At 31.6% G+C, this 15,915-nt stretch overlaps 1 protein-coding gene and 1 long non-coding RNA gene across 6 annotated transcripts; both read right to left on the reverse strand.

Moving 5' to 3' along the window:
- On the reverse strand, positions 3,226 to 5,655 carry LOC107628133 (homeobox-leucine zipper protein HAT22). Its single transcript, XM_016330938.2, has 3 exons — positions 4,750 to 5,655; positions 4,405 to 4,484; positions 3,226 to 3,965 (listed from the first exon to the last, which is right to left on the reverse strand). The coding sequence occupies exons 1-3, from the start codon at positions 5,344 to 5,346 to the stop codon at positions 3,659 to 3,661; spliced, it is 984 nt and encodes a 327-aa protein (XP_016186424.1). The 5' UTR covers positions 5,347 to 5,655; the 3' UTR covers positions 3,226 to 3,658.
- LOC107628165 lies at positions 7,601 to 10,334 on the reverse strand. 5 transcript variants are annotated; one of them, XR_002359917.1, is made up of 4 exons: positions 10,151 to 10,334; positions 8,883 to 9,706; positions 8,718 to 8,798; positions 7,601 to 7,945 (listed from the first exon to the last, which is right to left on the reverse strand). It is a non-coding gene; the product is annotated as an uncharacterized LOC107628165 (long non-coding RNA). The 5 variants fall into 5 exon arrangements; XR_002359916.1 differs by having other exon boundaries at positions 9,670 to 9,706; positions 10,151 to 10,328; XR_001617624.2 differs by having other exon boundaries at positions 7,601 to 8,798.

The following is a 15,915-nucleotide window of genomic DNA, read 5'->3' on the forward strand; positions in this document are numbered from 1 at the left end:
TTTTTTGTTCAAGTTCATTAGCAGAAAAACATGTACTTTGCTTACTTAGGTTTATTATTTATTTGACTTGGTAACTTATTAGCAAGTATATATGTTAATTGGTACTTGAAAGACCTTTCTATATATATATATGCAATATATATTATTATCTTATTCAAATGCGGATTATATATTCTTCAAATATCATATAAATATAACAAAGATAAAAAAAATATTATTTTAGATATTAAAAAAGAGAATCTAAGAAAAATTCAATAAGGTGTTGCTTTAGGTATTAAAAAAAGATAACTGTAAATAAACCTACATAAGTGTTGCATTAGGTCTATAAAAAAGGCAACTTAAAAAAACCTGGACAAGTGTTGCTTTAGGTATATGAAAATGCAACTTAAAAAATCTGGACAAGTGTTGCTTTAGATGGAGGAAAAGGCAACTTGAAAAAATTTGTACAAGTGTTGCTTTAGGTATATGAAAAAGCAACTTAAAAAACTCTGGACAAGTGTTGCTTTATATATTAGAAAATACAACTCGTAAAAAGTGTTGCCATAACGTTTCATATAAAGCGTTGTGTTTGGGTGCTCTAAGGCAACCCTTTTGCAGAGTTGCTTTATTTGCAGAAAAGGCAACGTTTTTTGAAGGTTGCCAAAAAAAGGGTTCCCTTTAATATACAAAAGCGTTGCCTTAGACCAAAGATAACGGCCGTATAGCCAACCCCCAAAAAGCGTTGCCTTTTGTCAGAAAGTGTTGCCTTTTATCAAAGGCAACACTTTCTCTTATTATAAGCAACGTTTTTAAAGGTTGCCTCAACCCGAATTTGTTGTAGTGCGCTAACTCGATCAAGCTACCTTATTCGGTTCAATTGAATAATAATTTCCATAAAATACTTGTTAAATCTAGAGAGATAAAAGATCAATAAGGAGTTTATCCAAACTCTTTCAAACCAAAAACGGAAAAACTAAAGTTGGGGCTGACATTGAAAACTGAATCTCATGTTAGGTTTTTGTAAGAGACAAAGACCCATATTCATGGTCTTCACGTGGGGGGTGTGACCCACTGCTCCCCTCAATCACAAAGAATAACAAGAGACCACATATTTTTTAAGTTGGCTCACGTATTGTAAGGATACATAATATACAGGGGTACGCTCTATTCTTTCTTTTTTTTAGGAAAAAAAAAAAACAAAGGAAAGAGAAACTCGCAAAGTATATATGTCATTCACCCTTTCTCACTTTGTATATTTATGCCAGCTCTCAATACATATTTGAGTTTCTCCCGTATCTTATGATTTTATTTAGGTGATGTTTTGTTTTAGTGAATGTTCTATTTTTAACCTTTTATACATCCAAGTTATTAGGATTTTTTTATTTAAATTAAATAAATATAATATTTACCGATTTAAATACACTTAAAAGAATTTACTAAAATACGTAATTAGTCACATTTCGAATACAGTAAGTAACTTTTAAAAATGGTCACATGTCAGGTACACTGACCCGTGCTGTGATACGAGGTCTGAGAGTCATATCTCGGGTGCACCTGAAATATAAACATGAGAGCATCTCGGATACACTGCATCTGAGATATGTTTACATTCTGATATAGACCAGTGCATCCGAGATACGTACGAAGATGTAAGATGGGAACACTGTATCCGAGATATAGTCAAAATCCGATATGTTTATAATATAAATAAAAATAGCATAACAAATAAAAAAATTACACAACTAATTAAATTTGTGTTAACATAACTTTTTAAATAATTTTTTAAATAGTAAATTTAAATTCTCCCTAGAGAATTTATTAAATATTTTAATATGGTGAGAGTTCTTTTAAATACCATTATATAATAAAGAGAAGAAACTTTTTTAATTAATTTTTTATTATTTTAAATTAATATACTTTTCAGTTTTTATATATCGCGGATGCAGTGTTTTCGTCTTGCATTCTCACACGTATCTCGGATGAACTGATACATATCAGAATATAAGTATATCTTAGATACAGTGTATTCGAGATGTGTTCATGTTCATATTCATATTTCGGGTGCACCTGAGATTTGATTTTCAGATTCTGTATCACAGAACAGGATCAATGCACCCGAAATATGACCACTTTTAAAAGTTACTCACGGTATTTAAAATATGACTAATTATGCATTTTAATAAATTCTTCTACGTTTATTTAAATCGGTAAATTAAAAATATTTTAATTATTTTCTATAATAAAAATATTATAATCATTTTTTATAAAAATAATATTAATTTAAATCAATTTAAAATTTGATTCACTATTTTTTTGATTAAATTAATTTATCTAACCTAATTTTGATAAAAATAATATAATTTAATTAATTATATATATTAAATTTTAATTAATAAAAAATATTTTTAAAAAAATATTTTAAACATCTTTATGTAAATGATTTTTTTTATTCTCTTTTATCATTTTACGGTACGGTGGAGATATACATACATTAACTTAATGTATGTCGGAGCATAATATATTTTTTCTAAAACATATATCTCATATCAAAATATTTTACGTACTATACGTATATCTTGTCATATCGTAGGTGATGAGATAATTTAATCTCAAATGTTATATTCCTGTCCTTTATTTTTAATTTCCGATTTCCACCTATGTGATCATTATCCTTGATTAACGATTGAAATTTACACAAGTGTTTTGACATTTTAATGGGATCTATTCCCCGTAACTCCCTCAATCTTTCTCAACCTCATTTATTTATCTTTATTATAGTCAATCGTTATCGATCCCTTTCTTTGTTTATGCACTATATACCCTAATCACCGCCACTACCAATGTCTCTACTCAAAACTAAAGTCTCTCATTCATTCAGGAGAGTCTCTTTTTAAGCAACTGATTTTTGTAGACACAAACACGTGACCTACCTTACTTATCCACACACTTCAACCTTTCTTTCTGCAACTTAATAATAATCGCCAATAATATATATTATCCAAATTATTGAACTACCAACGTCTTCAATTTTTTGTATTTTAAGCATTTGATTAATTTGATTTGGATTATCAGAATAAATATTCAAGAAAGAATTTATATTTTTCGGTAACTACTTTATTTATTAAAAAATTGAACTCAAAATCACTTATAAAAAAATATACAATACCAATATACAATAAACACAGTCATAAATAAGAGTTGGTAGAAATTGACAAAAACACTGGAATGAATCAAAATTCATGCATGTAACTGGAAAGTGAAATTAATACATAAATTCCGGTGTACATACATATATGTCTTCTATAAACATACAATAACGAAAGAAATCCAAAAGAAAAAACAACAGTAATTTTTATCAGTAGTTACTGCTAAAATTTCTACAGTATATATAGTACTTATGCTAATTACACCATTAATCCTTTTCACTAGCTACAGATAGTCCATAATAATAAAGACGTATATCCCTCAACCAAACAAATACAATGGTAACGAGAGAATACTCCTGTCTAATTTTGTTTTGTTTTAGTGTTTTACATATCCTTGAAAAAAGGGAAGGAAAAGCCTAAATAATAATAAAAGGTGACTATTTTCACGAAAACATCTTCATTTTATGTAGAAAGATAGTTAAATGATTTAGCATGTTTAATTAAATATATTTAATTGAACTATGTAATAAAAATCAACATGCTGCGGAAGGATTGGTGAAGGGACTAAAGAAGTGGTGAGGCTTGGGGGCCAAGGAGATCAAAGGAGTATTCTTGATGTTATTGGAAGCGCTGCCACCGCTGCCAATGGCAACGGCCCGGTCGCAAGAAGGGCAGATGGTGAGTGTCGCGGCGGGCATGGGAGGCATGTACAAAGGCTGAGACAGTTTGAGTGCCTTAAGCTCTTGAAGCTCTTTCTGTAGCCTTCTGTTCTCATCTGTTAGTGTCTCACAACACTTCTTTAGGAACTCGCAATCTACCTCCGTCTGCTTCAGCTTTGTTCTGTTACAACAACATACTCAATCCAAAAACTTTTTAGATAACAACTAATAATGTGTTTTTACCAATCATCTTTTCATAATATAACATGGTATAATATATTAACCACACCATATCATACCAGGTGTATATCAAAAAGATTAAGTGTTTGTTTCATTATTTTCATAAAAAAAGGATTTTTTTTGTATTTTTTAGAGCGTTCAAAAAATTTTTAATAGTAAAAGTAAAGTAATAAAAAATAAAAAAAAATATCTTTTTTTTAAGAAGGTATAATTTATATTTTTTTAAAAGATTTTTTAAAAATATTTTTATTAATTAACCTCAGATAAAATTTCCGTGGCTATCCCACTATATTTATTAGAACTTCTGATTTTTCTCATTTATTCAAATATATAAATATGTACCAAAAATTAAGCAATAATATCAGCATATATATATACACCTGGCTCTCCGGTTCTGGAACCACACTTCAACTTGTCGAGGCCGTAGATTCAATTGCTTCGCTAAAGCTTGCTTCTGCTTCTGTAAATCCAACCCAACAAACAAACGTATTAATGATATAAAATCACTTAATTATTCTTTGTCTATTACAAATCATACTGAAATTCATCAACATATCTAAACACCAAAAAACGAATAATATATTATTATTATTATTATTATTATTATTATGATACATGAAGAAACTATACATAGAGATGAACTATGTATTTTTTTTCCATCTTTAGTTGTCATTGAGTCTCTTTGATATTTGGAAACGAGAGAGAGAGAGAGAGAAACTAATTACAGGATTGAGAGTGCTATGTTGTTTGAAGCTGTCTTCCAACAGAGCAGATTGTTCTTTGGTGAGCCTAAGCTTCTTCCTGGCAGCGGCGGAGGCGGTGGTGCCACCGTCTTCCTCTTCGTCGCTGATTCGCGACGAAAGCCTCTCAATCTCCGTGGCCTCCGCCTCGGCTTCGTCGCTAGCGCTAACATCCCTCTCCCTCTTGACTCCTCTTCTGCAGCCGCTGGAGAAAGACGAAACGGCGCTGTGGTGAGGCGAATTCTGTGCCGACACGTCACCAGTAGAAGGGTAGTCTTCACTACTGTAGACCTTATTGTTGTTAGCCTTGGTAGGGACTACCTGGACCCTATGGTGCTCTTGCGTATCATCGTTTTTGTTTTTGTTCACATCGTGACCGGAGAGAGCTAAAGTAAGAGATGGTAATAGTAATTCAGCATCATCGGTTGTTACGGTGGAGGAAGAGGAGTACGGCGGGATCTTAGTAGAGGTAGTTATGGTTTCTTGTGTTGGTGAATCAGAGGAGGAACTCAGAGCCAACCCTAGAACAAGATGAAGGCCTATGTTGTTATTATTATGAGTAGAATCATGATGAAGACCCATTTAAGGTGCTTCAAAATCTTCTTTGTTCTCTTGTGGAAAGGGAGAGGATGAATGAATGATGTAGAAGATAGAGGGATAAGAGACAGAGAAAGAGAGAGTTAGATGATTAGATGACGGTGTGGTTTATAAAGTTTCATTTGGGAGAGAGAGAGAGAGAGAGAGAGAATTGAAATTGAAATTGGAATTGGAATTGGGAATGATGGAGTGAGACTATTTGAGTGGGGACGAATGATGGGTGGGTGGCTGTGTGATAATTTGATATATCAAACGGTGGAATAAATGAAGAGAGAAACGAATCCGGTAGTCTTGTTGGAAATCATCAAAGTCCCCCTATATTTTTCCATTGCAAAGGTTGACCATTTGAATTTTCAGCCCCACTGCCACTATTTTTGTATACACACATTACTCTATTATTTTTAGAGTATTATTTGTACTGTATTTATCATAAATAATAATTATTCAAAATTAATATGAGTTCAAATTAATATTAATAATGTTTATTATATTTTTAAAATTATCTTTTAATTATGATACATGCACTTGTAACATCATGTGCATGCATTTGATAAATTTTCTACATATTAAACATTATTATACGAAAAATGGATATGGGGTTTATTATTTTTTATTTACTTTTAAACATTACAATTTATCACTATTAATTTAAATATAATTTTCACACATTCCTATTTTTTATTACAATAAAATTAGGCATCGAAACATTTTTCAAACCAAGTCTCCAACTAAAATCGCGTACTTTTTCTTTGTCTTCATACGTACTTATGTGCATGTCGCACCGCTTCTTCTTCCTCCTCCTTTGTTATCGTCGACTTCTTCTTCTACATGCGTGATTTTTTCATCGTCATTATTGTCGCTGACTCGCTACCACTGTCGTTGTCGTTGTCGTCGTTCTTCCTCTTTCTCTTTCTTTTTCCTCGTCATCATCCTCTTTCATTATCATCATCATCATCATGGTCCTTGTAGATTTTACTTTTTCTTCTCCTATATATATATTCAAAAAATAAGAGCATGACACAAAAATTTTTTAATGATCACATGCCTAAAATATTGACACTCAACCAACAAATTAAAATATATACAGTACAGAAATTTTAGTATACAATACAATAATTTTGGTGCATAGCACAAAAATTTTGGTGCCTAACGCGAAATTTTTTATAGATCACACAATCAAAACATTGACTCTTAACCAACAAAATATGCACAACACATAAATTTTAGTGCATAACAGAAATTTTGGTGTATAGTAAATTTTTAAAGAACCACATGTTCAGAACATCAACTCATCCAACTAACAAAATATATTCGCAGTAAAAATTTATGTACTATGTGCAAAAATTTATGTGATATTTACAAATATCTGTGTTATGTACAAAACTTTTTATGTTATATCAATAAATTTGTGCTATGTATAAAAATTTTTGTATTATATCAATAATTTTTTACACTCTCCAAAAATTTTTATGTTAAAAAAATACAAAAAAGAAAAAAACAGTTACACATGAATATATTTTTTCCATTGAACTTATATCAACTTAATTGGATTTAGTTAAAAAGCGCTTATTTATACAGTGTTGGGCGGATAAGCTAAACATTAATAATGTGCACCAACTAGTTGGATAAACCATTCTGTGTTAGATACGATAGGCACTACAAGAAAAGTTGATTAAAATTGCGGTTATTTTTTGTATTTACAGCGGTTCAAACTGTCATTATTATCAAAAACGGCTCCAAAAAATGCCGTTATCCTAGGCGCCATTATGGTTATTATGGCGGTATTTAAAAATCGCCACAATTACTGAGGATAATACGGTAGTTTTTGCGATGGTTGTGGCGATGTCAACAGCCGTTTTAAACATATAAACAGTGGCTTTTTCCTAGGGTATAATGGCATTTTTTTATAAAATGACGCTTTTAAACCACCATTGTTGAATAACGGCAATTTTCTGTTTAAATTGGCATTTTTATACAAATATGATACGCTTTCTTTATGTAAAATGGCCATTTAAACCGCTATTTTTTTTAATAAAATGACAAATTTAACCACAGTTTTACCTAATTATGATGACAATAGTTTTATGTTTTTTAAAATGGGATTAAAACTACCTTTTTTATCCTAGACAATTTTTTACTCTCTTAAAATAGCTGCTGAAACTACTATTTTGCTCGCATTAAAATAATTTTTTCCTATTTGAATTAGTATTTTCGAAACTCAAACTTTAAAATCCTGTAATAACCAAATGGCATAGCTATAAATCAAACATGATAACAGGATTTTTAATTTATACATGGTCACTGAAAATCAAAAGTCATAATCCAAAAATAAAGTATCAAAGATAACATAATTTTTCAATAACATATCTTAACATATGGTCCTTAATACATAAAATCTTTATCATGCAAGATCATGATTCCTTGTTGCTCGCTCCAGAGAATAAGCCTCCTCTTCTTTGTAGTAGCAACTTCAAAGAGGAGATTTTCAAACAACAAGTGCATTTGATGTTGAATTACTTGCAACAATATAGACAATTCATCCATGAGAAATATGCTACAAGATAAGAAGTATTGATATTTTCACCTAAACATCAACATCATCAGCAACACATGTTATGAACACTACATGTGACAGTAAATCAAAATCACTCATCATTGTTCGAACTTCAAACCTTGCAGTTAAAAGGAATTAATCGATGTTGTTTAATGTTATCAGATAATGAGAGTTATTGATAAGGACAGTTACATAACATTGAAACATCTAATAAGCAAACCAATAACTTGATATATGGAACTGTCACTAAAAATTAGATAACAATTTTAAAGCTCAAAAAGAGAAAAAAATATATCACTGCAATTCTACTTTATTTTTCACACAATCTTGATCATTTGTACTAACAACTCCTACTCCAAATTCTCTCAAGAAATAATTGCACATGGGGAATGGATGGAACTTGGATTTCAGTCCTACACACTTTGATAATCAAGCTCAGTTCTAATGGATAAGTTATGTTTAGATCATGTTCAAAAGTTTTCTAGGACAAAAATGCAATAGATATAAAAATATATTTGATAAGTAAGATAAGAAGACATTTGATAATTAAGATAAGAATTAGCCAATAAAGGCAAAAACCTCCTTTTTAGCAATGTATAACAAAGACAAAGTCATTTTATAACTGACATAAATCATATGTATATTTCAGCGAACATAACAAAATTCCATAAAAAAATTGTTATAGCAAACTAGATTCATAACTAAGCAAAGAAAATTAAAAAATAATAGAAGTTCTTATTTCAATTATAAGAAGGTTCAAGGGAGAGAATGAGTATCCTAATTTCAGTTCTGATTTCTCAACCTTGTATAGTGCTGGTGCTTAGTGCTGGTGTGTTCGCTTCATACCCTTAGCTAAACAAGTTGCCGTAACCATAAGAACCTCCTAAAATAGACAATAACCAAATCATTAAGTGTAATAGATGTCAAGCTTTTGATAATAAATTATAGATACATAATTACTACTCACAAGGCCATATATGCTGGTTTGCCACTTTAACCTTATCTTGTTTAATACTTACAAAAAAGTTGGCATCACATCACAAGAGAAAGTGAGAACAACATAATAAAACTGCTAGAAAAGCTTCATAGGAGCCATGCATTCGAATGATATAGTTGGATCAATTCAACATTAATTATAATGAAGTTAGATATATACCTGATAGTATTTATGTCCCAATAATATTATCCAATAATCTACTTATCTATTGTTAACTTTGGGCATATTCTATAAGTCAAACTTAAAAAAATAGGAACAAAGAATAAGGTGGCAACATTTTGATGTAGTCCAAATTTCTCTTTTTTTTTTTTTGTTGATACTTAAAGTCACTCACAAAAACAGCAGCAACAAGACAAAAAGATACACCCAAGATAAGAAGACAGAATGCTGATCAATCAACACAAAACAAGGTAACTATTAATCACTTCTAACACAATAATTCACTAGTTATTGGCATGAAACAAACAACTTCAATGATATTTTCTTGTTTTTAAGACTCCTTATAAAATGAAATCAGTCTTTTCATCTCCTCCACATTCCCAGATTCATTGTTGAATATTTTTTGTTTCTAGTTTTTCATACAGTACAGTCACTCTTTTTATTGCACTTTTTAGCATCTTTGTTCTAAACATGAAAAGGAAAACAAAAGGGCCAAATAACAGAACATAGAATACCCTTCCTGAATGAAAAACAAGACAAATATAATGAAACCAACTATAGTATCACCCTATATATACGTAGAATTTGGTCTCCGTACCCTTGGTTGTACAAGTTGCCGTAACCACAAGAACCTCCTAAAATAAACAATAACCAAATCGTTAAGTGTCATGTTGAAATTTATCTGAAAACTAAAAAAAATTAAGTTAATGATATTAATCAGAATCATCAGATGAAGAAGCTCTCACTATGAACAAGCAAGTGAACAAGATATTTGTACTTAATCATCTCTTAAACCAAGTGAACAACAACAGCTGAACAACATTCAAGGTATTATTCATTGTCACAAACAAGAAAAACAGAATCATTAGTGATAGAGAACAGAGCATATATCAATATAGTGAAGACAGTTTGGATTTGTTATCAAATCAGTTCAAAATTATAAGTTAATATAACTAATGACAAACTTCAAAGCTAATTTATAAGTCCGATTTCTAAGTTAATTACCTCCTGTCCAAAATCCTAACTAAAATCCTACCTCGTAAAACCTAAGAATAATCTTGATGAAAGGAGAAACTCACACCACAGTAGCTCGATGAAGGAGGCTGTAGTCGAAGCACATCACAATGGTAGCGTCATTTTCGACCTTCCTCTAACACAGTGGTGGCATCGTTAGTTTCAGTGCGAAATTAGGGTTGGATAAGATTTTTAGGCCTTTTTGAAATAATGGACTTGGATAATGGCGTTTTCAGACCGCCAGAATCACTAAAACCGCCACATTATGCAAATTAATTATGGTAACACCATAAAATGCCATAATATCCAAATATTACAGATTTTTTTATTTAAATTAAATAAATATATAAAATTACAAAATACATAAAATGTGAGGTATTTATTTACAAAAATGCATACTCTTACACATCTTGAATGCTGAGGGATAACTTAAAAATTGAACATATATCGGTGTCTGAGACCTCGTGCTATGACCGGGAGATGCTGAGACATATCCTGGGTGCACCTAGGATATGTGTTATTATGGAGATCGGGGACTGAGTACCCGAGATATGTGGCAACTAACAAAGGGGTCTCAATACCTGAGATATATACAATCCTCCTGATGGGGTCTCAACATCTGAGATATAATCAAGGGTGTAATTTGAGTCTCAGCATCTAGAATATGTGTATTATGGTTTAGGTATTTCTGCACCCAAGATATATTGGAGAATATCTTTATTTATAGAGCCCATCCCTCAACCATCTCCTTACAATTCACAAATCAATATTTTCTTCCTCTTCTTTCCATTTTGTTCTGATGGAGAATAATTAATTCTTTTTTGTTGTTGTTTATCCCAATGGAATAGTAAAAAATGGTAATGAAGGAGTGATTTTCAAGTCTGATAAGGCTGTCATGTTGCGCACGAACCTGGTTGATACCCTATATGCACCAAAGACAATCACGCTGAGCAATATAGGGGGAATAGGTACCAAGGAGGTTAGGCGGGTTGCATATAGATTTCTGCACGTGCTTTCGAACAGCGGATTTACCAACAGGTTATTTTGGATTGATGGGATCAGCATGTGAGGGTAATGTTCGACGTACATGCACGGCTAATGCCACAACATGTGATGAAGTTGTATGCTGCGGTCCGTGACGTGGCTGTTGGTGGTGAGCCGTATCCTTCAAGTCCTAAAATTGTCCTGCTGGAGGCTACACCAATCCACTACACCCAGCCTCATGATAGTGTCGACGAGTACGACAGTAAGGGTGATTCAATTTATGTTGTTGGGTCCAGGTTGTCTAGTGATATTGCTTCCGCCGATGAGTATGAGCTAGAGACTCCCACCAGCGGTGTTGGTCGGTTTCTCCTGCCTCCCCCTTTGGCCATTCTTCGATTGTTAGAAGTTCCTAGTCATTATCACACTTTGAATTTGGATGTAATGCAACCGGATGATCTTTTGAATGCTGGTTAAGGGAAGGATTACAATACAGATGGTGGGGTGGAATTCTGAGTTGTTCATAGGTTCAACAACTGTGATGCAATTCTAATGGCGTTGAAGAACTCAGTATTCTACGGAATGCAGAATACAGAGTTTTGGAGTCGGATAGGCTTAAATACTACTATCATTGCAAGCAATTCACCAACGATTGTCCATGGAGTCTTCGTGTGGCACTACGCCAGAACTTGAACTACTGGTATATTTTACGATTTATTTTGGATGAATTAAAGTCTATTATGTTAATTTTGTATTGTACTGAATGTAGACATCAACGAGTAATTTGTAGGGAGGTGTGTAGGTTCGGTGGAGCACACACCTATTTGGTACCAATCATGTCTCAGGACCATGCTCAATTGAATAGTAGTTTAACTTGCAAGGTCGTATTACCTATGATAAAGACTGACCCGTCAGTGTCTATCCCGGTATTTCAAAGTGTGGTGCATCAGAGTTACCATTTCAAGCCCTCGTATCGAAAGGTGTAGATGGCGAAGCAGAAAGCAATTGCCCAGATTTATGACTGGGAAAAGTCGTACAACAGGATACCCGCGCTCTTACAAGCTTTGTAGGAATGTCTCCTAGGTACGATTCAGGATTGTGTTGCTATTTCTTATTACAACGGGAACATGGTTGACGGAGAGTGGAGATAGTTTGATAAGGTATTTTGGGCATTTCCTCCATGCGTTGAGGCGTTTAAGCATTGCAAGTATTTTGTATCTGTGAAGGGAACAAACTTATATGGAAATTACGGGGGCGTGTTGTTAATTGTTGTGGCTCCAGATGGTAATAACAACATTCTTCCCATAACTTTCGCATTAGTCGAGTCTGAGACAACGGTGTCATTAGTCTGACCTCACCCCATGGAAGGTGGAACGTGTAGGTCTCGGGCTTCCACCGCTCAACAAATACAGAGATCAAGAAATTGTCAAATATAAAATCCCCCAACTCTACTGCATGCCCAAATCCCGCCTCCCTAATATAAGGCAATAGGATGTTCGGCGGGAGGGGGGCGAGATCCAGAGTCACACAGCGTGGCAACAGTAACCGTGGTCTCTGCAATATCCATAACATGTACTCTCGCATATTAATCTCATCTAAACAATTAATTGTGTTTAGCCATTACGAAAAATTCTAAACCAATTAGATAAACATTGATGATAAATGCAATAGATACAGTACAAATATAGTTTATATTACTAATATTCATAAACCTTACTAAAGACAAGACTATCAAGCAATATGTAAAAAATTAAATCATTCATGTTACACTATTTTAACTTGATTGTCATATTTGGGCATGACTTCAATTAATTACCTATTAATTTCACTAATATTAATTAATAGTTACCTATTTTATTTATTTAACTTAAGTTATAATTAGTTACCTGTTTTATTTATTTCACTTAAGTTACAACTAGTTAAAATCAATTATACAAAATATCAAACCATACTATACCTGACAATATGTATATAAATTGTCTAACTTTGTCTAGTCATTAAGTCTTACCACATTAACTAAGTTACTAAAGTCTAAACATCTAAACTAATTATTCACTTAAAATAAAACAAGGAAAAACTACTAACCCCAAAATCTAAAGTTCCAAGCACGTGCCAAGTAGCATTTAGTCTATTAATGTCTCCATCGCAGACATATTCTTGCGGACCATATTTACTTAATGAACTCGAACTTAAGCATTTAGAAACTAACAAAATTTTTAAAAACTATTCAAATGCACAGCAAGCTCGGCTACTATGACCTTATATATGCATCCAAGCATATCTCGGATGCTGATACTCAGATGAGGTAAATTGTACATATCTCAGGTTATGAGATCCCTTTCTCAGTTGCCACATATCTCGAGTGCTGAGTCTCCGATCTCCATAATAACACATGTTCCGAGTGCACCCAAGATATGTCTCGACATTACTCGGTCGCAGTACAGGATCTCAGATGTCGAAATATGTTCAATTTTTAACTTATCCTTCAGCATTCAAGATGTGTAAGAATACGCATTTTTATAAATACCTCACATTTTATGTATTTTCGTAAATTATATATTTATTTAATTTAAATAAAAAATTCAAAATATTACGAAATTTTTTAAAATTGCCATAATATAAATGTCATTTTCAAACTAATTTTTTTAGNNNNCCAACGACACACGTACCAAATATAACTATACATTTGCTTTTTTTTTTCCTATTTTAAAAAAGAAAAGAAAATAAATGCATGACTATACATTATTAATTTATTATTGATATTTTTACGTCATTTTTTTCGATATATGATTCCTTGCGTATGCAATAGCTTCTCTCCTTGCGTTTGTCCCAATTATTGGTTCCCTTTTAATCCCGGCAGCCTCTATTTGATCATTCTTTATACAATTTCGCTATCTAACCAACAATTAGCATTTTTTTTTGGGAGAGTACACCAATTAAAACTTTTACGAAAAATATTCAAATTTTAATAAAAAATATATAACTTTTTTTTATAAAAAATTAAAATCAAATAATAATAAACATTTAAAATTATTATAAAATTATTTTAAAATTTCATTTTAAAATTTTAAAATTAAATTAAAAATTTTCAATAAAAAAAACATCCAAAATATAATAAAATAAAACATCTAAAACTTAGCAAGAAACGAAATATCCAAAATCTTTTTAAAATTTTTTAGAGTGAATATCAATTCAAATTTTCATGAGAAACCTCTAAAATCTAATGAAAATATCTAAAATCTAGAAAAAAAAATCTAAAACTAAATAATAACAAACATCTAAAACCATTTTAAAAATTTTAAATATCATTTTAAATATTCATTTTAAAAATTTCAAAATTTATTTTAAAAATTTCTAATAAAAAAATATCTGAAACGTAACATAAAAAAATATTTATCCAAAACCTAACAAAAACAAGATATTTAAAATTATTTTAAAAATTCTAAGACCTAACAAAATAAAACATAAAAAAATTAGAAAAAGAACATCCGAAAACTAAGCAAGAAACATCTAAAACTATTAAAAAAATCATCCAAAACATAAAAAAAAATCATCCAAAACATAATAAAAAAAATTAGAAACTTAGCAGAAAAAACATTCATAACTAGTAAAAAGAATTATCCAAAACCAAGAAGAAGAGCGACACGACCTCCTTCTTCCTCACTGGTCGTTCCGTAATGACCCTTGGCAGGGAATAGCAGTGAACATGTGGTAGTTCCTTAGTGGCATGATGTGATGAGTTCGGGAGGGGAGGGAGTGGCGGTCTGCGTCGTTGCGATCGTGATGGGGGGCTGCATTCCTGACGTGGCTACAGACATGAGGGGAGCCTGCGGCGGTGTTCTATAGCGATGTGTTGGCTAATGAAGGGGATGCGTGTTTGCTGCGGTGTTTGCAAAGGGAGGGCGTTGCGGGATCGCGGTGATGGTTGGCGACAAGGTCGACGACGCTGGTTTCGGGAATAGATGGCGCTGTGTGCGACGGCGGTCGATCGGTGGCGTTGGGTTCGCAAAAGAAGGGGGCGGCATACTGTCATAGTCAGCGACGTTGGGTGGGGCGCAGACGTGGCTAGAGAAAGAGGGATAAGAGTTTGTACGGTTATTTTTTTACCGTATGTGTACTGTAAATAGCATGAAATTAGATTGATTCTTTGAGTTTTTTAATTTTTATTGGGATTTTTTTAAATCAAAATTCTTAAAAAATTGTTTAAATTGACTACATATGTAGTTGGTCTTCTAGATTTTCTCTTCTTTGTAATTTTTTGCTACTATATGTTTTTAAAAGCATATTTTAAGAATGTTATAAACAAATTTTATTAAAAATATTTAAAAATTAATATTTAATATTTTTAATATTTGAATTACTTCATTTTATCGTTCAAATAATCTCCTCCTTTTTTATTTTGATTTGTTTTGTGTTTATTTATGTTTTCTAATACTAGATTTAATTAATGTCTCCAAAAAAACGTATAGAAAAAATAAAATAAGAAATTAAGCCTTTATATTCTTTGTCGTTATTGTTATATTATGCCTTCATTCCTATTTTCATTGTTCACAATGTATGCGTAAACAAAACATTAAGCAATTTTATTTCAAAACAAAATTATTTTATTTATTTTTATATATTTATCTATTTTTTTTCAATAACATAACATTTATATAAAAAAAAACTGCATCCAAAGAATATAATATATGCAACCTAATTTGATAATTGTATCATATAATTGGTTATTTTCCCAGTTTAAACCTGTGTCTTTGAAGTTATATGGAGATAACTCAAATAATATATTTTTTATCAACAAAATAACTATTTTTATTATAGAAGAAAAAGAAAAATGATGATTAAATAATTG

This window comes from Arachis ipaensis, chromosome B01, assembly GCF_000816755.2.
Source record: "Arachis ipaensis cultivar K30076 chromosome B01, Araip1.1, whole genome shotgun sequence".
NCBI classification, from domain to species: Eukaryota; Viridiplantae; Streptophyta; class Magnoliopsida; order Fabales; family Fabaceae; genus Arachis; species Arachis ipaensis.

Excerpts from the sequence above, each read along its gene's own strand:
- LOC107628133 (XM_016330938.2), bottom strand. The coding sequence starts at position 5,346 with ATGGGTCTTCATCATGATTCTACTCATAATAATAACAACATAGGCCTT. Across the intron at positions 4,485-4,749 it reads AACATAGCACTCTCAATCCT|AAGCAGAAGCAAGCTTTAGC; the intron begins GTAATTAGTTTC and ends TTGGATTTACAG. Across the intron at positions 3,966-4,404 it reads TTCCAGAACCGGAGAGCCAG|AACAAAGCTGAAGCAGACGG; the intron begins GTGTATATATAT and ends TTGTTGTAACAG.